The sequence below is a fragment of the Chlorocebus sabaeus genome, chromosome 29 (assembly GCF_047675955.1).
Source record: "Chlorocebus sabaeus isolate Y175 chromosome 29, mChlSab1.0.hap1, whole genome shotgun sequence".
Lineage (NCBI taxonomy): Eukaryota > Metazoa > Chordata > Mammalia > Primates > Cercopithecidae > Chlorocebus > Chlorocebus sabaeus.
The window spans coordinates 4,323,838-4,346,761 of NC_132932.1; the positions used below are offsets into that span (position 1 = coordinate 4,323,838).

Below are 22,924 nucleotides of genomic sequence, written 5' to 3' on the forward strand. Positions count from 1 at the left end.
TCTTAAAGAAAAGAATTTTAAACCCAGAATTTTATATCCAGCCAAACTAAGTTTCATAAGTGAAGGAGAAATAAAATCCTTTACAGATAAGCAAATGCTTAGAGATTTTGTCACCACTAGGCCTGCCTTACAAGAGACCCTGAAGGAAGCACTAAACATGGAAAGGAACAACCGGTACCAGCCATTGCAAAAACATGCCAAAATGTAAAGACCATCAAGGCTAGGAAGAAACTGCATCAACTAATGAGCAAAATAACCAGTTAATATCATAATGGCAGGATCAAGTTCACACATAACAATCTTAACCTTAAATGTAAATGGACTAAATGCTCCAATTAAAAGACACAGACTGGCAAACTGGATAAAGAGTCAAGACCCATCAGTCTGCTGTATTCAGGAGACCCATCTCACACGCAGAGACATACATAGGCTCAAAATAAAGGGATGGAGGAAGATTTACCAAGCAAATGGAGAACACAAAAAAGCGGGGGTTGCAATACTAGTCTCTGATAAAACAGACTTTAAACCATCAAAGATCAAAAGAGACAAAGAAGGCCATTACATAATGGTAAAGGGATCAATTCAACAGGAAGAGCTAACTATCCTAAATATATATGCACCCAATACAGGAGCACCCAGATTCATAAAGCAAGTCCTTAGAGACTTACAAAGAGACTTAGACTCCCATACAATAATAATGGGAGACTTCAACACTCCACTGTCAACATTAGACAGATCAACGAGACAGAAAGTTAACAAGGATATCCAGGAATTGAACTCATCTCTGCAGCAAGCAGACCTAATAGACATCTATAGAACTCTCCACCCCAAATCAACAGAATATACATTCTTCTCAGCACCACATCGTACTTACTCCAAAATTGACCACGTAATCGGAAGTAAAGCACTCCTCAGCAAATGTACAAGAACAGAAATTATAACAAACTGTCTCTCAGACCACAGTGCAATCAAATTAGAACTCAGGACTAAGAAACTCAATCAAAACCGCTCAACTACATGGAAACTGAACAACCTGCTCCTGAATGACTACTGGGTACATAATGAAATGAAGGCAGAAATAAAGATGTTCTTTGAAACCAATGAGAACAAAGATACAACATACCAGAATCTCTGGGACACATTTAAAGCAGTGTGTAGAGGGAAATTTATAGCACTAAATGCCCACAAGAGAAAGCAGGAAAGATCTAAAATTGACACTCTAACATCGCAATTAAAAGAACTAGAGGAGCAAGAGCAAACACATTCAAAAGCTAGCAGAAGGCAAGAAATAACTAAGATCAGAGCAGAACTGAAGGAGATAGAGACACAAAAAACCCTCCAAAAAATCAATGAATCCAGGAGTTGGTTTTTTGAAAAGATCAACAAAATTGACAGACCACTAGCAAGACTAATAAAGAAGAAAAGAGAGAAGAATCAAATCGACGCAATTAAAAATGATAAAGGGGATATCACCACCGACCCCACAGAAATACAAACTACCATCAGAGAATACTATAAACACCTCTACACAAATAAACTGGAAAATCTAGAAGAAATGGATAATTTCCTGGACACTTACACTCTTCCAAGACTAAACCAGGAAGAAGTTGAATCCCTGAATAGACCAATAGTAGGCTCTGAAATTGAGGCAATAATTAATAGCCTACCAACCAAAAAAAGTCCAGGACCAGATGGATTCACAGCTGAATTCTACCAGAGGTACAAGGAGGAGCTGGTACCATTCCTTCTGAAACTATTCCAATCAATAGAAAAAGAGGGAATCCTCCCTAACTCATTTTATGAGGCCAACATCATCCTGATACCAAAGCCTGGCAGAGACACAACAAAAAAAGAGAATTTTAGACCAATATCCCTGATGAACATCGATGCAAAAATCCTCAATAAAATACTGGCAAACCGGATTCAGCAGCACATCAAAAAGCTTATCCACCATGATCAAGTGGGCTTCATCCCTGGGATGCAAGGCTGGTTCAACATTCGCAAATCAATAAACATAATCCAGCATATAAACAGAACCAAAGACAAGAACCACATCATTATCTCAATAGATGCAGAAAAGGCTTTTGACAAAATTCAACAGCCCTTCATGCTAAAAACGCTCAATAAATTCGGTATTGATGGAACGTACCTCAAAATCATAAGAGCTATTTATGACAAACCCACAGCCAATATCATACTGAATGGGCAAAAACTGGAAAAATTCCCTTTGAAAACTGGCACAAGACAGGCATGCCCTCTCTCACCACTCCTATTCAACATAGTGTTGGAAGTTCTGGCTAGGGCAATCAGGCAAGAGAAAGAAATCAAGGGGATTCAGTTAGGAAAAGAAGAAGTCAAATTGTCCCTGTTTGCAGACGACATGATTGTATATTTAGAAAACCCCATTGTCTCAGCCCAAAATCTCCTTAAGCTGATAAGCAACTTCAGCAAAGTCTCAGGATACAAAATTAATGTGCAAAAATCACAAGCATTCTTATACACCAGTGACAGTCAAACAGAGAGCCAAATCAGGAATGAACTTCCATTCACAATTGCTTCAAAGAGAATAAAATACCTAGGAATCCAACTTACAAGGGATGTAAAGGACCTCTTCAAGGAGAACTACAAACCACTGCTCAGTGAAATCAAAGAGGACACAAACAAATGGAAGAACATACCATGCTCATGGATAGGAAGAATCAATATCGTGAAAATGGCCATACTGCCCAAGGTAATTTATAGATTCAATGCCATCCCCATCAAGCTACCAATGAGCTTCTTCACAGAATTGGAAAAAACTGCTTTAATGTTCATATGGAACCAAAAAAGAGCCCGCATCTCCAAGACAATCCTAAGTCAAAAGAACAAAGCTGGAGGCATCACGCTACCTGACTTCAAACTATACTACAAGGCTACAGTAACCAAAACAGCATGGTACTGGTACCAAAACAGAGATATAGACCAATGGAACAGAACAGAGTCCTCAGAAATAATACCACACATCTACAGCCATCTGATCTTTGACAAACCTGAGAGAAACAAGAAATGGGGAAAGGATTCCCTATTTAATAAATGGTGCTGGGAAAACTGGCTAGCCATAAGTAGAAAGCTGAAACTGGATCCTTTCCTTACTCCTTATACGAAAATTAATTCAAGATGGATTAGAGACTTAAATGTTAGACCTAATACCATAAAAATCCTAGAGGAAAACCTAGGTAGTACCATTCAGGACATAGGCATGGGCAAAGACTTCATGTCTAAAACACCAAAAGCAACGGCAGCAAAAGCCAAAATTGACAAATGGGATCTCATCAAACTAAAGAGCTTCTGCACAGCAAAAGAAACTACCATCAGAGTGAGCAGGCAACCTACAGAATGGGAGAAAATTTTTGCAATCTACTCATCTGACAAAGGGCTAATATCCAGAACCTACAAAGAACTCAAACAAATTTACAAGAAAAAAACAAACAACCCCATCCAAAAGTGGGCAAAGGATATGAACAGACATTTCTCAAAAGAAGACATTCATACAGCCAACAGACACATGAAAAAATGCTCATCATCACTGGCCATCAGAGAAATGCAAATCAAAACCACAATGAGATACCATCTCACACCAGTTAGAATGGCGATCATTAAAAAGTCAGGAAACAACAGGTGCTGGAGAGGATGTGGAGAAATAGGAACACTTTTACACTGTTGGTGGGAGTGTAAACTAGTTCAACCATTATGGAAAACAGTATGGCGATTCCTCAAGGATCTAGAACTAGATGTACCATATGACCCAGCCATCCCATTACTGGGTATATACCCAAAGGATTATAAATTATGCTGCTATAAGGACACATGCACACGTATGTTTATTGCAGCACTATTCACAATAGCAAAGACTTGGAATCAACCCAAATGTCCATCAGTGACAGATTGGATTAAGAAAATGTGGCACATATACACCATGGAATACTATGCAGCCATAAAAAAGGATGAGTTTGTGTCCTTTGTAGGGACATGGATGCAGCTGGAAACCATCATTCTTAGCAAACTATCACAAGAACAGAAAACCAAACGCCGCATGTTCTCACTCGTAGCTGGGAACTGAACAATGAGATCACTTGGACTCGGGAAGGGGAACATCATACACCGGGGCCTATCATGGGGAGGGGGGAGGGGGGAGGGATTGCACTGGGAGTTATACCTGATGTAAATGACGAGTTGATGGGTGCAGCACACCAACATGGCACAAGTATACATATGTAGCAAACCTGCACGTTGTGCACATGTACCCTACAACTTGAAGTTTAATAATAATAAATAAATTAAAAAAAAAAATAAAAGAAAAAAAAAATTAATATTAAACTTAACTTCTGTAAAAGAGGAATCATATTGAAAAGGTAAAGAGTACAACTGTGATACTAAAAGAATCACTTTTGATTAAAAAGGATGTATGCTTCTGAGATTCTAGGAAGATACATCTGTCATTGCTAAATTATTTAACTCACTGTTGTATACTTTACATTTTTTTTGATACAGATAAGCAAATGCAGTATCTCGCTCACACTAGTTTGTTACAAATTAATTTCAATCTATTCTTATTGCTGCAGATACCTCAAATATATGGCCTCATGCCATTCCTTTATTTGATGTCATTTATCAAAGTAACTGGGCTGATTTCCATATCTTTACACCTAGCCAAGAATTGCCTGTCCCTTCAAGATTCTGTAAATGGTGCTAGACTCCTCATTTTCAACTATTAATAATCTGAATGTGTAAGTACAGTATGTATGATTCTCAAAGTTCTATTAAGGTATTGCACATTTCTACAAAAACATTTTAGAATACAATGGCAAATCTCTCGACTTCTCTCTATCTCTCGACTTCTCTCTTTCTATATAGGTTTATCTGTTATATAAATTTCTCTCTCTCTGTATCCATCTATCTATCTTGGCAAAGCATAAAGGCAAAGGTAAATAATAATTCAGATAATTATCTAAGTGAGCCCAGGGAAAATATTAATTCTTAACAATCATGTGAATACTCATTGTCTTATAGCCTTACCTTTTCATTTTTATATTGATTAGAATCAAAGCATCTATTTGATTTGCAAAATGGTAAAAAGCTTATTCTTAATCTATCTCAATTATCTTTTTTTCCCTCTAGATAACTTCAGCAGCCCAGATTCAGTTAATGGATGGAGTAATAAGTCAGTGGTTACTGAATTCATTTTGTTGGGACTGTCTAGCTCCTGGTGACTCCAAGTCTTCCTTTTCTTTATCTTCTCTGTGTTTTATGGAGCTGCTGTGTTGGGAAACATCCTTATCATCATCACAGTAATTACGGACTCTCATTTTCATTCCCCAATGTACTTTCTTCTTAGTAATCTCTCTTTCACTGATGTATGTCAGGCTACGTTTGCCACTCCCAAGATGACTGCAGACTTCCTCAATGAACACGAGACCATCACTTTCCAGGGATGCATGTCACAGATCTTTTTCTTGCATGTTTTTGGGGGTAGTGAGATGGTGCTTCTTGTTGCCATGGCCTATGATAGATACATTGCTATATGCAAACCTCTGCACTACATGACCATCATGAGCCGGAGGGTGTGCACTGTTCTGGTGGGGGTTTCCTGGGCCATTGGCATCTCACACTCAGCCAGCCACCTGGCATTCACAGTCAATCTGCCTTTCTGTGGACCCAACAGGGTAGACAATTTTTTCTGTGATCTCCCCCTAGTGATCAAGCTTGCCTGCTTAGACACCTATGTTTTTGAGATCGTGGTGGTCACCAACAGTGGTCTGCTGTCACTTACGTGTTTCCTCCTTTTGCTCGTTTCTTACACTATCATCCTTGCTACTGTGCATCGCCAAGCCTCTGATGGGACGTCCAAGGCCCTTTCCACTCTGTCTGCCCACATTACTGTTGTGCTTCTGTTCTTTGGTCCATTAATATTCATCTATATTTGGCCCTTTGAAAGTTTCCCAATTGACAAATTTATCTCTGTGTTTTTTACTGTCTTCACTCCTCTCCTTAACCCCATGATTTATACTCTGAGGAATAAAGATATAAAGGAAGCCATGAGGAAGCTAAGGAGACGACATGTGGGTTCCAAGCAGGGTTTTTAGACAATTACAAAGAAGTAATACAAATTCCTACTTTTGGGTTTTGAAATTAACATATATGATTATTGTTATTGTTTTTATATCACAAATAGTTGTTTACTAGACTGAATTTGAGGGCCTGAATATGGTGATCTGGAGTTGGCAAACACAGTGCAGAATCTTATGATGCCAGTTCCTATATTCTGTGTCTCACATCATCCTCCCTAAAGCTGCAACTACATGCATTAAAACTCATAAGCAGTTTTTCCCCTTATACAGGCACCATTAGAAAATATCTCTTTGAGAGGCAGAGGTAAGAGGATCACTCAAACCCAGGAGATCGAGGCTGCAGTGAGCCAAGATCGCGCCATTGAACAGAATTTGCTTTGACAGAAAAGGCGATATGAAGACTCTAAAAAGTGCTGCTTTACCTCATCAGTTACAGTTCATAATGATTCTGGGTAACAACTTAATGTTATAAGGGTAAAATTTTATATTCACAAATAAGGCATTAATGCTTATCAAATCTGTCTTTTGTCATACTTATTATTTGTGCTAGAATGTAAACATATGAAATACTATAGTATCAATTATAGGATAATAAATATAACCAAGTCCATAGTTAAAATTAGAAGACTACTCTTACACTCTCTGGAAGAGATGTCATAGCACTTACAAACTCTCATTACGCCACTAATAATAAACCTGTCATCAATTGACAATGATTGCAAGGTATCTGAATAGCCAGTGATTTTGTTTACTTAATTTCATTTGGGAGTGTAATTTTCAAAGTAGTTGCAGAAAATATATACATTGGTAATTAGAAAATATATCACATGCTTCTCTTTTTCTCAAACTTTAATTGAAACTTCAGAAATAGCTCATCAAACATTAGAAAGAATAAGAGAAAGAGGGTCATCACATGATTGATTCAGTCTTTTATCAGCCACAGCATCTGGCAGTGTCATCACTGCATCATATAATTTGAGCTTGAAGAGTTTATTCTGTTTATGATAGCTTCCAATTCAAACTTGTAATTTTTGAACTAAAGATATGATTATGTGTTTTATTTTTATTACTTAAAATAGATCATGAGTCCCTAGGGCAAATATTGTCCTTTTTTTTGTTTGTTTTTGTTTTTTTACCATAGTTGTTAATGTATCAAAAGTTTAACATGCAAGCACATGTAGCAAGTGCCATATAAAAGATACGCTTCCCAGAGCAATTGATATTCAGATGATTTCTACCCTTGTTTTTCACAAATGTGGTATTTTGAATGATGGGGTTGGAAGCCAGTTAAAAACTAGATTGTCCATCTCTAAGCCTTAGCTTATGCGACTCATTCATTGCACTCTGTAACAATCTGATCCTGTTTTCCCATTTACTTTTCCATGTGTGGAATTACTTCATTGGGTGCTACTTTACTAAGCTGACATTGATTAAAGGTTTCTATCAATAGAATTATAATGGGCAATGACAGTTATCTAAGTAAAGAGGTAAAAGTCATAGGCCCTTGTTCCATAAAAGCTTTTAAGCTTATCAGGATAGCAATAAAATGTTTATTAACAGATAATAAGGGCAAGTAGAATATATAATAAAACACATGTTGAATTTGTAGGTTAGTGCAAAAGTAATTGCAGTTTTCACAACTAAAATTGCAAAAATCTCAATTGTTTGCACCAACCTAATAATAATCCCGTTGTGTTAATGCTCAGTTTTGTCCAAAGCAACTCAATGCATTTTAGCAATTTTTAAAACTTAACTTATCTCAGAATATGTGTACACATAAAAGAGATGAAGAAAGACCTTTGGCCTTGTAGAAATAATTGCATATTAAAGAAGCAGAGAATCACAGAAATGTATAATGAAAAAGGACTTAATCTTTATAAAGGTTGCAGAATTACATGGCCAGGAGAGGACATTTAGCTGGCAAACCACCAGAAAATCAGATAAGTGACATTAACTTAATGAATTGCGCCAGTTTAAGTTTTGACCCCATACTCATAGACCTAGAAACCCCAAATTGTTAATTGCAAGAAATTTGAAGAAATTTGTCAAATTATAATAAAAAATATAATTGTGAAATTAACTAACCACAGCATCATGATTAGAACAGAAGTCAAATTACTTGGGAGTGGTTTGATAAATCTGTGTTAAAGTGAAAAGTTTTGGTTATTTGCTTGGCATGTGTGAGGTTACCAGACTCTGAAAGCCTGATAGAAAAAGATCTACCTGAACAATGTTGAGATAGTCACTGCTATCCGTTATCTTAATTACTCCCTCTGTTATTTATCCACATAATTGGTGCTGAATATAGTCTTTCTTTACGTGTGTTAATATCTCTTAACAGGTTAAAATCAAGACACAGCCAAGACTCATGCCAAGAGAACATTGGCATATGTTTGCTTATGCATTATATATGTTTTTAGAACTTAACCCTCTCTCTTGGACTTATTTTATTACTTATAAAGTTTTGTGAGTCAAACATTATGAGTAGAATATTTTTAAAGATATATAAATAGAAAACAAAAGTAGCAAAAAAGTCAATCTAATAGATAATAAAAATGAACCCCTATTAGATTAATAAAGAGTAAAACAAAAGGATATTACTAAATAAGACTGAAAATTTGAAAACATGGAAGCTCTATTTGGTCAAAAATTACTGAACAACTTTTATAAAGCAATTTGCTGTATTTATCACATTATGTCCATATTCATGAGCTGATAATTATATTTCTAGAAGTCTATCTTGAATACTTTCTTTCCTGATTTTGTAACATAAAACTAAATGCATATATATATATATATAATGCATATATATATGTATTTTGGACATGATGAACTCTGGAAAATAGAAATGGGTAAAGCGAATCATAAGGAGAAAAGAAACTGCTGATTTTCTCAGTGCAAGAGTATCATCTGAACACCTACTATCTACCCACAAAAATTGAAAATTAAAATTAAAAAATTAATAAAGTATCATCTGAAACAGACTGACATTGTTTCCTCTTTCTGAGAGAACATTGCTCCACTCACATAATGAGCTAGAATAATTCTGACTTCAAAATATGAAAAGGGTCATCTAAGAAGGAAAAATTATAGGCCAATCTCACTCAAAAACAAAAATACAAAATTCCTTTAAAAACAGAGCAGTACAAATTCAGGAAAATATAATAATAAAATATTATCCATTTGAGATTACACAGCAATGCAATGTTGATGATGAACTGAATGAACATTTGATTATAATTTAATATAATTCACTGTATTAATAGAATAAAAAACTATATATAGTATATATATAGTTTTATGTATGTATATATGGATATATAGTATGTAGATATATGTATATGGTATGTATATGTATATATTATGTATATATACATACTATATATAGTTACTTCAATAGGTGGAAAAAACTGTTTTAAAATAGTTAATTATTGTTGTAAAGAAAACTTTCATAAATAAGGAATATAAAAAGTGTATGTGACTGCAAAGTTTAAATCAGCCATAAACCCACAATGCTATCTAGGAATGACACTGTTATCTGCTCAACTTATTTGAAATACCAATTCAGAAGGCAAAAATAATTTTTTAAAAAAAGCCAAAAATGTAAACGTAAAGTAGAAGGAGGTGAGGTTCACAGCAGATGAGGTGAGGAGGTGAGGTTCTCAGCACATCTAATTCGAAAGGACTTTAGAGGTCAACTAGTTGAGGGGTTGTCAAATTTATCTGATCATGAAAATCCCTGGAGACTTTTTTTTCTTTTCAATTTTTTAGATACAGGGGATACATGTGTAGATTTGTTACAGGGGAATCTTGTGTGATGCTCACACATGTGATGAGATCCATACTCCAAAACTCAAATACTGAGTATGGATCTCACAGGTAGTAAGCATAGTACCTGAGAGGTGGTTTTTAAACCAAGCTCCCTTTTCACCCTCTAGTAGTCCACAGTGTCTATTGTTACCATATTTATATTTATATGAGCTCAATGTTTAACTCCTACTTACAAGTAAGAACATGCAATACTTCGTTTTCTGTTCCTGAGTTAATTTGCTTAGGATTATGGCCTCCAGCTCTATCCATGTTGCTGCAAATAATGATTTCACACTTTTTTATAGTTGTGTAGTATTCCACGGTGTATCGGTGGCTCAAGCCTGTAATCCCAGCACTTTGGGAGGCCGAGACGGGCGGATCACGAGGTCAGGAGATCGAGACCATCCTGGCTAATATGGTGAAACCCCGTCTCTACTAAAAAATACAAAAAACTAGCAGGGCGAGGTGGCGGGCGCCTGTAGTCCCAGCTACTCGGGAGGCTGAGGCAGGAGAATGGTGTAAACCTGGGAGGCGGAGCTTGCAGTGAGCTGAGATCCGGCCACTGCACTCCAGCCTGGGCGACAAAGCGAGACTCCGTCTCAAAAAAAAAAAAAATAAAAATAAAAAAAAAATAAAAAAAAAAATAAAAAATCCAATCTGTTATACCATTGATGGGCACCTGGGTTGATTCCATGTCTTTGCTATTGTGAATAGTGCAGTGATGAACATACAAGTGCATGTGCATTTTTGGTAGAATGATTTATTTTCTACTGAATATATATCCAGTAAAAATGGTAAAAGAAAAAACAACCTACAAAATAGAGTGTTATGCCACCAAAAATGATAAAGCAAGGAGCTAAACAAAAATCCCTCTTCCATAAAGAAATGAAAAATTGACAAAAATTTACAGAGCCACATTTTCCAAACCCTGGAGATTAAAGAAAGGCTTACAGCAACCCAGGGAACATTTATTAAAGAAAAGTAGTTCGGTTCTTAATGGTAAATACTAAAAAGAGCCCGTTAGGTTGAAATAAAAGTCCTAGACAGTAACTTGAATACTTACGAAGAAATAAAGAGGACTAATAAAGGTAAAGGCATATGTCAATGTAAAATACATAAGTATGTAGTTTATTTGTAATATTTTTTTCTCTTATATGATTTAGAAGATAACTTCACAAAGAAACACCTACAAACCCACTTGTTGTTCAGCTCAAAATATATAAAGATGTAATTTGCATGACCATAACAGCCCAGAGAAAAGGGAAAAACAGAGCTATCTATCAGAAGCAAAGTTTTAAAAATATTTTTGAAATTAAATAGATATTAATCCAAATTTGATTGTTATAAGTTAAGGTGATAATTGTAAGCTCCATGGAAACCACTAATACAAGAGAATTAAACCAATATGCTAGCAAATATATGTTTAACATGAAGGAAGAATATAATAAGAAATAGAGAAACATAAAAGATATGAGACATATAGAAACAAATAACAGAGTAGAAGATGCCCTACCTTATTATTAATGACTAAATATAAATAGATTAAATACTTCAATTAAAAGGCAGATATAAGCATTGACTGAAAACACGACTTATCTATGTGATGCCTATAAAAAAACTCACTTTTGATTCAAACATACAAATAGGTTGACAGAAGATTCATGAAAAAAGAGAAACTATGCCAACTGTAAGCAAAAGAGAGTTGGAGTGGATATATCAACATCAGATAAAATGGACCTTATAACAAAAAGTCTTTATAACAGAGAAAGAGAAGGACATTGTGTAATGATACAGCATAAACCCATCAAGAAGATTAAACAATTTTGTACACGTGTGTATGTTATTATTTCATTAAATGGCAACAGAGTCCTAAAATACATAAAGAAAAAACTTACATAATTCAAGGGAGAAATAGACAGTTTGACAATAATAGACCAAAATGTTAATACTTTTAATTTTAAGTAGAGCACTAAGATAGAAGATCAGCAAGGAAATAAAAGACTTGAAAAACTCTGTAAGCCAAACAGACAATGTGTTTATAGAACACTCCACCAAACAACAGTAAAATATATAGTTTCCTCAGGTGCACATAGAACATTCTCCAGGATAGACGATATATTAGGCCCTAAACCAAGCCTCACTAAATTTAAAAGGATTAAAATCATGCCAACTATGTTTTCTGATTACAATGGAAGGAAATTAGAGATCACTAACACAGTAAAACTTGAAAAATTAACAAATAGTGGAAGTTCAACAACATATTCCTAATATCCATTGAACCAAAGAAAGAATTACAAGGGAAATTATAAAATGCTTTAAGATGAAAATGAAAACACAACATACTAAAACATATGTAAATCTTTGTGACTTTGGATTAGGCAATAATTTTTCTGATTTGACACCTAAAACACAAGTAACCAAAGAAAAATAGATAATTAATTTTATCAAAATTAGAAACTGTTGAGGTTTAAATGACACAATCTAGAAAATTCAAAGAAAATTCACCAAACGAAAAAAAAGATTGTGAACTAATGTCTGACATGGGTCTTGTATCCAGAATATATAAAGAACTCTCAAAAATAACAACTAAAGACTAACAACCCACTTAAAAATGGGCAATGGATTTGAATAGACTTTTCTCCAAACAAGATATGCACATAAACTTAACCACATAATATTGCTCAACACCATTAGTTGTTAATAAAATGGAAATTTAAACTACAATGATATACCAATTCACAACCATTAGGATAGTTGTAAGTAATTTAAAAAATGGAAGATAACAAATGCTGTCAAAATTGTCAAGAAATTAAATTCCTCATCTGTTGCTTGTAAGAATGTAAATTGGTGTAGCCACTCTGGAAATCTGCTGGGTAGTTCCCCAAAAAGTGAAACATATGCCCCAGAAATTCCAATTCTAGTCAGAGTTCATAGGTTTCTATTTCATTTTATTTCATTTCAGAGAAAGAAGATGTTTATTCACAAACTTGTACATAAGTATTCATAGCAGCAGTACTGTCAACAATCAAAACTGGAAACAACCCAAATTCCCTTCAACTGATGAATGAATAAACAAAATTTCTATATCCTTACAATGGAATATTACATAGCTATAAGAGGGAATACGGTATTGATACATGCCATAACATGGATGAAACTTAAAAACAATATGCCAAGTTAAGGAAGCCAGACACATTATTATTATGTCATATCACTTATTAAAATGTCCAGAATAGACAATCCCAAAGAGTCAGAAAATAGTTTAATGGTATCCAAGGGCTGCATTTAGGGAAAATGGGAAGTAAATGCTAGTGGTTACAGGGTTTCTTTTTGGGTTGTGGAAAATGTTTTAGAGTTAGACAGTAGTGATAGCTGCATAACCTTGTTAATATGATAAAATTTACCGAACTGTACACTTTAAAAGGGCAAATTTCATGGTAAATGAATTATAAATCATTTTAAAAGAGAAGTAAACAGTATTCATGATTTTTTTTATTTAATAAAAAAGACAGTATGAACTTCCACTTCCAGCCATGAGGTACTACTGGATTTAATTTCCCTTCATAATTATGCGACAAGAAAACTGGATAAAATATATCACTACATTGTGTTTAAGCACTGGTCTACATGCAACACAAGACTAAGATCCTTGAGAGAATAAAACATAAGATTAATATTATGATCAACCCAGTTTCCTCCATGGAGGTACTTTCTACATTTCAGGGCAGCACAGGTAATTCAAAGCAGGGCACAACTGACTTCATGAGTGAGAATACAGAAAATGGAGTTCAGAAGGTTGATGATGGCCAAAATCTACATCCAGGACAACAACAACAACAACCACAAAACAGAAAAATTACACAGAAAAAATTCTCCAGACATTTCTATGGGGCCCACTTGAGTTGTTATTGAATAGTAAGATGAGTACACAAAGGCTAAAGCTCCTAAAATCTAGGAAAAATTTTGTAGAGCTCTAAGCTGAACTGTGTGAGTTAAAAATTCTATATCCTTACAATGGGATATAGAAACTCTATAACTGCGTGAGTTTTAAAAATTCCCAAAACTGGCCAGGCACTGTGGCTCATGTCTATAATCCCAGGACTTTTGGGAGGCCGAGGCGGGTGGATCACCTCAGGTCGGGAGTTCGAGACCAGCGTGACCAACATGGAGAAACCCCATCTCTACTAAAAATACAAAATTAGCCAGGGTTGGTGGTGAATGCCTGTAATCCCAGCTACTTGGGAGGCTGAGGCAGGAGAATGAGTTGACCCTGGGAGACAGAGGTTGTGGTGAGTCGAGATAGTGCCATTGCACTCCAGCCTGGGCAACAAGAGTGAAAACTCCATCTAAATAAATAAATAAATAAATAAAAAATACCTAAGACCTTAGTCGATCCTGGGCAATTCCTTAAATACCAGATAGTTCCTTAATACCAAGGCTAAAGTAGCTTAGAGAAGCCTACTCTAAACTCATTCTAAAATATTTTAAAATAAAATGACATAATTAGCCTAGCCCATAAGTAACTTTGCTGACTGAACAAAGACTACTACTTTTGAATAAAAAAAGAAAGAATCCAGCACTCAGAAATATTTTTCGTTTCCACCATCAATAAATGTGATGAAGCATAAAAATATACATCATAATGAGTAGAATTGGAAACTGATTCAGATAAGCTCAGAAATTATCAAGATGTGGAAATTAGAATAAAATAACTTTAAGAGAGTTGTCATAAATACGCTCAAGTATATAAATAAAAATATAAACAGAATGAAGAGAGGAATGGAATATATTAACAACATCAAAATTTCATGAGGTGAAAAATGTTAGACACCACAAAGGAAATTATCAGTAAACTAGAAGACACAGCAATAGAAAATCTCTAAACCGAAGTACACAGACAAAGATATGAAAGAAAAAATTGAACAGAGTCACAGTAATATGTAAGAGAATGCCAATTGGCCTAACACATATGTCATTGGAGTTCCAGAGGAAAGGATAAAAGGAACATATAGAAAAAATATATTTAAAAATGGGGACCAAAATGTTCTGAATTTGATTGAAAGTTATAATTTAAAAAGTCAAGAAGTTCCACCAACCTCAAGCAAGATCAATCAAAAGAAAATCACAAGAAGACATATCACAATTCATAAGGGAAACTTTTCATACAGAAAATATCTTAGAGTAGCCATGGATAAAAGAACAACCACATTCTGAAAAACCAGAATTCAAATAACTGAATACTTACTATTATAAAACATGATTAGAATTGTTAAAAAACAGAACGAAAACAACACAGTCAACACAATCACTTAAGTATGAAAAGCATCCTTCAAAATGAAAGTGAAGACTTTTCAAGTCAAACAAAAGTAAGGCATATCATGGTTGACAGAATTCTACTACAAAAATAGAAAGTAAAGGAAGTCCCAAATAAAAAAAATTAGCAAGGTAGTAGATATAAACTGAACAAATCATTCACATTATATGTAAACAGTATAAGAAGTCAACTGAAAGGCAGACATTGCTAGAATGAACAACGCAAGCAAGAGCCAACTATTTGCTGCCTACCTTGAATCCACTTTAAATATGAAGACACAGACTACTTAAACATAAAAAGATGAACAAAGATATACAATACAATGCAAGTAGTAATTATAAAGGAACTAAAGCAGTCATATCAATATCTGACTCTGTAGATTTCAGAAGAAAAACTATAATCAAAAGTAAAGAGAAGCATGTCATATGATAAGGGGCTTAATCAATCATGAAGATATACCAGTCCTTATCTGTTTGCACCTAATTTCAGAGTTTAAAATAGATAGAATCAAACATATCTTCTTATCTAATCGTATCTTCCACCTGACCTGAAAAATAACATAAACATAGAAACCTACAAACAAATGTTTATAGCAGTTTTATTCATAATCACCAAAAACAGAGAGAAAGCAACCAAGAAGTCCTTCAATATACAAATGGATACTCCAACTGTGGTAGATAATACAATGGGGTACTATTCCATGATAAAAAAAGAATGAGCTATTAATCCATGCAACAAGAAGAATGAATCTTAAATGTATATTGCTGAATGAAAGAAGACAGTTGAAAATGCTACACATTGTACAATTTCATTGGTATCATGTTCTGGAAAAGGCAAATCTGTAGGCACAGAAAACAGATTAATGGTTTCCAGGTGTTTGAGGTGGGGGAAGTGGCTATCTGTAAAGGGGGTGCACAGGGGACCTTTTATCATGATACATCTAGATTGCATGGTACCAGAGTTTTGAGTTTTGTGTTATGAATCTAGAGTCCCATTAATGCTCAGATTCTTTATTTGAACTCAGAAATATAAATTTTTGCAAAATTATTTGGAGTCTCTTTACTAGAATCTACTCTGTAGGATACAGCATTTCTATTGTATTAATAAAGCAGCTTTCACTTGTTTACTCTAGAATCCTTACCCTAGAAACCAAGCATATGGCTCTTGTGAAGCTGTCAAAATGCCAAGGTGTTTGCCATGTAATATGCAGAGTCACATGATGAATCCCCATCAATTTTTGACACTCCCAATAGTGCTTTTCTAAAGCTCTTTGGAAGCATAAAAAATTAACTAACAAAATTATTCATTGCTTTAAAAAAAATGTGTTACATCTCTTACAGAACAAAACATTTCCATTAGCCCTGTTGCTTCTTCCATTTGCGAAATCCTTAAGGTGATGCACTTAATTCTTGTGGGCAAACAAATTGTCTCACATAATTATCCCTGATTAAGGTGATTTCTGCTATCGCAACTCTCCTCTGGGTCTCTTGGTCATTACAGCCCAGTGACGTCAAATTCCTAATTAGTTTGTAATAATTGTGATGGCTTTTCTTATATCAGTGTGCTGAGTATACTGATACTTGAGTGTAAAGGGTGAAGACTGAAGTCTGGAAAGACATGGGTTCTCTATCTTTGTCCCTCATCCAGTGGGTCCCGGTGAAGTTTGTTTTCCTGGGTAGGTGCTGATATTTTAAGGCCAAGGACAGGGATTGAGTCAGAACAGAGAACAGAGACCAGAGACAGTCAATTATCCTCCATATTGTTTTAAATTAATCTTTGAATATTCTGTGCCCATTTTACCTACTGTTGTCCCAATACCTAACTCCGAAGATTGATTGCTGCATGACTTTACTAAAACCAGGTGTTTTACTATTTTAATTGGACATACATTAATTTCAATATAATCTTTTGTAATTATTCTTATCTTTGAATTGACTTACCCATTTTGGATCATGTTTTTCAAAAACCGGAGAATGCGTTTGGGAGAGGGAATTCTACTCTTTTTGAGGAAACACAGAGCACCTGGCAGGGTATGTAATTTACTTATAATTATAAAGGTATTTAGTGAAAGATAGAATTGGAAAATATATTTTCTATATCCTAGGCTAAATATATGTATTTAATTTTTAAAAATGAATATATTCTTTTATTTCAATAGCTTTTAGGATACAAGTGGTTTTTGGTTACACTGATAAATTATATAGTAGTGAAGTATAAGATTTTTAGTGCACCAATCACCCACAAACACAAGTAGTGTACATTGTACTCAATATGGCTAATACATTTTTAATAGTCCATAATGTCTTTGGACAGCATCCATTGATTTGAACTTCAGGTTTTTAAAGCTTATAGTTTAGAATGGTCCTTCTTAATCTATGACTAGAAAGTAGTAATATAAACCACTAATGAAATCCAACATTTATTGCTGGATATATATTCTATTTGTGAACGAAAGCTATCCCATGTATAATTCCTTAAAATATATTTTAAAATATTACTACTATTATGGCAAATTCATTATATCACTACTGTACAAGATGTTTGATTTAGTTATGTAATGATTTTATATATATATATGTATATTACATCTGTGAGAAGCGAGTAAAAAGTCACCTATACTTTGAATCAAGGGAAAATCAGATGAAAGGAAGAAAACCCTAAATCTTCCCTGATGAAGTTTTTGACAAAATGGTGCAATATTCCTACTACTTCAGAGTCTTTACAGGTCCCAAATCATACAAAAATCACTATTATTGGTGGTACTTCCTAAAACATTCTCCAGTTTATAGCTCCAGTGAGGCTGAATCCTTTGCAAAACTGTGAAGCAGAAGATTTTGTTTTCAGCATTTCTTTTCAGTCTACTCGTTTTCTCCTTTCAGATTCCCCACTGCTCCAAATGCTCCTCTAGTTGCCTAAGACTTAGATGAAGATACAGCATCGAGACTTGTCTCACCTCCTTGAAGACAACTCAGCTAAAGACACCCTGAATCCACTTCTGTCTTATTTAGAAGTAAATTCTTTATGACTTATCTCCTCAGGGATTGTTCTGTTTTCTTAGGAGATGTGGAATAGCAATGAAATTCTTCCCAAGCATTAATGACTATCGATTATAGGATAGCTCCACACTTTCCATTTCATCTTAGGTAAGTGAAAGTGTTTTGTCAGCATCCTTCTGAAGACCATGCACCAGCGTTTGTCTCTAATATAGTCTATAACAGAGACTGCTATTTCTCTGATCTGCATTTGGAGTGGGAGGGTCAGGGGAACAGCAATATTGGGAAGTTTGTGAAAGATACCTCTTTGAACTGGTAGAGTTTAGTGACCCCTGCATATGATACCTATTTATTTCACTTCATCTGTCAGTCATAATATCTGAGATAGAAATATTGAGGCAAGATTCATTTGACAGAATTTAAAAGAGGAGGGAACTGAGGTTTGCCTAGCACAGCCCTTTATACATGCATTAATCCATCTTCAAATTTTCAAGAACTTCTTTTTAAAAACGGTCTTTACATAAGCACATCTACTTATTGGAAACTCATTCTTGTGTGAGTCAGACCACATAATATACAATTATGAGAAAATATTTACTTCTGATCTAAAATAATACATTACTAAGAATGCATACATATACTTAGTCACTACAGTTGCTTAAATAATTTTCATCTACATAATCTTTTAAGAAATATGTTTAGTATCTCTTTGAGGTTAATAGTTTCAGGATTTAATATTTGATGATAATAGTCTCTGAAAGGCTAAAGGAACTGCTCAGCATCACACAGTTACCCAGTGATACAAAATAGAACATTTTAAAATAATAGCTTTGTTTTCACTGAAGTACAGTGATTTTATTGGGAAAAAAAAGACAGTCAATTTTATCTAATAGGGAATGTACTGGGGGTAAAGGGAAGTGAATTCATCAGCTTGTCTAAATAAACAAAGGGTTATTAATATTAGCAAATAATTTTTAGGGAGGCAAGTTGTAAACCTAACTGCTTTATCACCAGTGCATAGCACAGTGCCTGGGGAAAAGCAGGCATTTAAATTTATATAAAGCAAGTGAACTAAAAAAGAATGGGTTTAGGTAAGAAACAAGTTTACAGTTCATGTGCTCCACCACTTTCATCTTATGTACTAAGAAAGTTCTTGGTTGAATCAATTTGCCCAATGTTTTTCTCCGTGAAAAACAGTCTTTTCTTTTTCTGAGCACCTGAAGAAGCCGATGAAAATGGAACAATAGAGCTCTGCAGAAGAGTCAGAAAAGCTATTGGGAGGATGATTCTTATGACTGTCTTTCACACAGTTGGATTAGGTGTTTTAGCCTAAAGATGCCAGGAAGTTTCTGTGCTCAGAAATGCCTCCTGATGCCCTTATCTGCTGTAGCACCGGAGGGTCTCCGTAGGACACTCATTCTTGTGCTTATGGCTTTGCTCTTTCTAATGGAGTACCTATGAACTCTTATTCACTGATTTTGTTAGATTTTACTTCTATTCATGCCTTAGGGATTCAATGCAGTATTTATGTCACAGGATTGAAGGGCCAGGGCTTCTGGGAAGTGAGAAGAAAGCGAGATTAGTATATTTTTATCTGTAGCCTGCTTTACCTATAAGTTCCACCTGTTAAACTCTTCTAAAAAGCCTAGAGCCATAGTTTTGATACAATCTGTGATAATACAAGAGTTCCCCCTATCCATGGTTTTGTTTTCAGCAGTTTCAGTTACCTGAGGTCCACTGTGGTCCAAAAATATTAACCTATTTTGAGAGAGAGAGAAAAAAAAAAGAAACACATTCACATAAACATTATTACAGTATATTGTTGTAATTTTTTATTTTATTGTTAGTTATTACTTTTCTTCTCTCACTGAGCCTAATTTATAAATTAAATTTTATCTTAGGTATGCACATATAGGAAAAATATAGCTTATATAGGGTTCAGTACTATCAGTGGTTTCAAGCATTTACTAGGGGTCTTGGACAACATCACCCGCAAATAATGGAGAAAATTTGTATTTTAGGGGGGAGAATTGGAGATTTGAAATACAGAAGTGAGTCTAAATTTGGTTTCTGGGAGTTAAAATTATTTATCACATGTTCTGTTCTTATACATAAACCCTCCATTCTAACCCAAGGAGAGATTAAGCAATTTGCAGTTACAATCCAAGACATTAGTATCAAAAATTGCAAGTGGTTAGAAATGAGAAAAATATAAGAGATCCTCTCCCAAGAGCTGATTAAGATGTAGAGAAAGATTCTTCAAAATCAGATAATATAATGCTCCTTTACAATTCACATTTTATTTTTTTTATTTACCATAAACCTTTCCAAGTTCTAAATAGCTTCTACAAATAAAAATAACATAAAAGGAAGAAAGTTCTGATAACATAGAATATAGAGTAACTGAGTAGAAAAGAAAAATCAGATTTTTCCTGGTCTGAATTCATAATAATATAACTTATTAGTTATATTAGTATTTATAGCAAGCAATATAACTTATAAATTGTTAAGCCACATCACATCAAATCAAATGTCAATCATAGCTCAATATAGTGTCTATGGTTAGGAACACCAATGTCTCAGTTCAAAGAAGCTTCATAGCTTCAGGGATTAATTGAAAGGAACCAGTGTGCTAGGTTTCACGATAAAGTAGAACTCCATGAAGAGCTGAATCATAAAAGAGTTCCAATGATATTTGGGGCCTTCAATTTTGCCAGGGTTTTGTACTGTAGTTTATATAATTTTTAACTGTAGAGAAGAAATAAGATATAATCACTTAAGGCAATGATTCCTCCTGTGAGCTCTCTTACACAAATCTAATGCTGCCTCTCTTTCTCTCTTGTTTTAGTTTTCATAATTATGCAACTTATGTATACAAAAGTGAAAAAAGCAAAAGTTCATATTTCAGTAAGTTTTCATAAAGTAAACACTCCCATGTAACTATCAACCACATCAAGAAACAATATTACCAACCCTTCAGAAGCCCCTCCCATTTCCGCTTCCTGTCCCTTAAGGATAACAACTGCTATGCGGTTTTTCTACATCTTAGTTTTGCCATTTTTGAACTTCATTGAAATAGACCAACACAGGGTATACTCTTCTGTGTCTAACTTTTTAAGTCATCATTAAGTTTGTGAAATTATCTTCCCCTGTGGCAGATGTTCAAAAAATTTTTATATCATTTACTTTAGAAAAATTGGTTTAGATTTTGTGTCTATAGATTTTTAGACTGGATTTCTGTAGTGTCACAAAAACTTCAGATGCTCAAATTCATTTTTAAATTGTCAATTTATTTCTTAAATTCATGTGTTTAGATATCCCAGTTGGTTGAACATCTCCTTGACAATGCTCCCCTTTAACTCAACCTTCCATACTTAGCTGTATTAACTCTATAATTTGTAATAACTCGTGAAAACCCAGACACATAAATGGAACATCAAACCCATGCTCACTTCATTAACTGACCTCTGTTTCTCTCCTATTCAGGTAACTGAAACTAAGTCCCTTCCAAAATCAATGAACGAGACAAATCATTCTCGGGTGACAGAATTTGTATTGCTGGGACTGTCTAGTTCAAGGGAGCTCCAACCTTTCTTGTTTCTTATATTTTCACTATTTTATCTAGCAATTCTATTGGGCAACTTTCTCATCATCCTCACTGTGACCTCAGATTCCCGCCTTCACACCCCTATGTACTTTCTGCTTGCAAACCTGTCATTTATAGACGTATGTGTTGCCTCTTTTGCTACCCCTAAAATGATTGCAGACTCTCTGGTTGAGCGCAAGACTATTTCTTTTGATGCCTGCCTGGCCCAGATTTTCTTTGTTCATCTCTTCACTGGCAGTGAAATGGTGCTCCTAGTTTCCATGGCCTATGACCGTTATGTTGCTATATGCAAACCTCTCCACTATATGACAATCATGAGCCGCCGTGTATGTGTTGTGCTCGTCCTCATTTCCTGGTTTGTGGGCTTCATCCATACTACCAGCCAGTTAGCATTCACTGTTAACCTGCCATTTTGTGGTCCTAATAAGGTAGATAGTTTCTTCTGTGACCTTCCTCTAGTGACCAAGTTAGCCTGCACAGACACTTATGTTGTCAGCCTACTAATAGTTGCAGATAGTGGCTTTCTCTCTCTGAGTTCCTTTCTCCTCTTGGTTGTCTCCTACACTGTAATACTTGTTACAGTCAGGAATCGGTCCTCTGCGAGCATGGCGAAGGCCCGCTCCACATTGACTGCTCACATCACTGTGGTCACTTTATTCTTTGGACCGTGCATTTTCATCTACGTGTGGCCCTTCAGCAGTTACTCAGTTGACAAAGTCCTTGCTGTATTCTACACCATCTTCACACCTATTTTAAACCCTGTAATCTACACGCTAAGAAACAAAGAAGTGAAGGCAGCTATGTCAAAACTGAAGAGTCGGTATCTGAAGCCTGGTCAGATTTCTGTAGTCATAAGAAAAGCTCTTTCCTAGAAACAGAGTAAACTTATGACACTGTTACCACTTTAGCTCTGTCTCTATACACTTACAAGTGGATTCACTGTAACCTTAAAGCAAATCAACTTGACCTATGGGAAAGGTCAGTTGATTGATTTGAAGTAAACTGTAATGATAATAAAAACTCATGAAATAAACTTTATTGATTTTAAATATTCTTTCTCCATTGTATTTTTTTTAAATTTCCTACTTTGTAT

General features: G+C 34.9%; 2 protein-coding genes across 2 annotated transcripts; both read left to right on the forward strand.

Annotated features, from left to right (window-relative positions):
• Positions 1 to 5,105: 5,105 nt before the first annotated feature.
• Positions 5,106 to 6,122, forward strand: LOC103231312 (olfactory receptor 4K1-like). Its single transcript, XM_073012900.1, is given in 1 exon segment — positions 5,106 to 6,122. A coding segment is annotated over 1 exon segment (1,017 nt).
• Positions 6,123 to 21,725: 15,603 nt separating this feature from the next.
• On the forward strand, positions 21,726 to 22,714 carry OR4K15 (olfactory receptor family 4 subfamily K member 15). Its single transcript, XM_007990610.3, has one exon. It carries the CDS (start codon positions 21,741 to 21,743, stop codon positions 22,701 to 22,703), a length of 963 nt encoding a protein of 320 aa, XP_007988801.2. The 5' UTR covers positions 21,726 to 21,740; the 3' UTR covers positions 22,704 to 22,714.
• Positions 22,715 to 22,924: the final 210 nt, after the last annotated feature.

Coding starts and splice junctions, on each gene's coding strand:
- OR4K15 (XM_007990610.3), top strand. CDS start 21,741: ATGAACGAGACAAATCATTCTCGGGTGACAGAATTTGTATTGCTGGGA.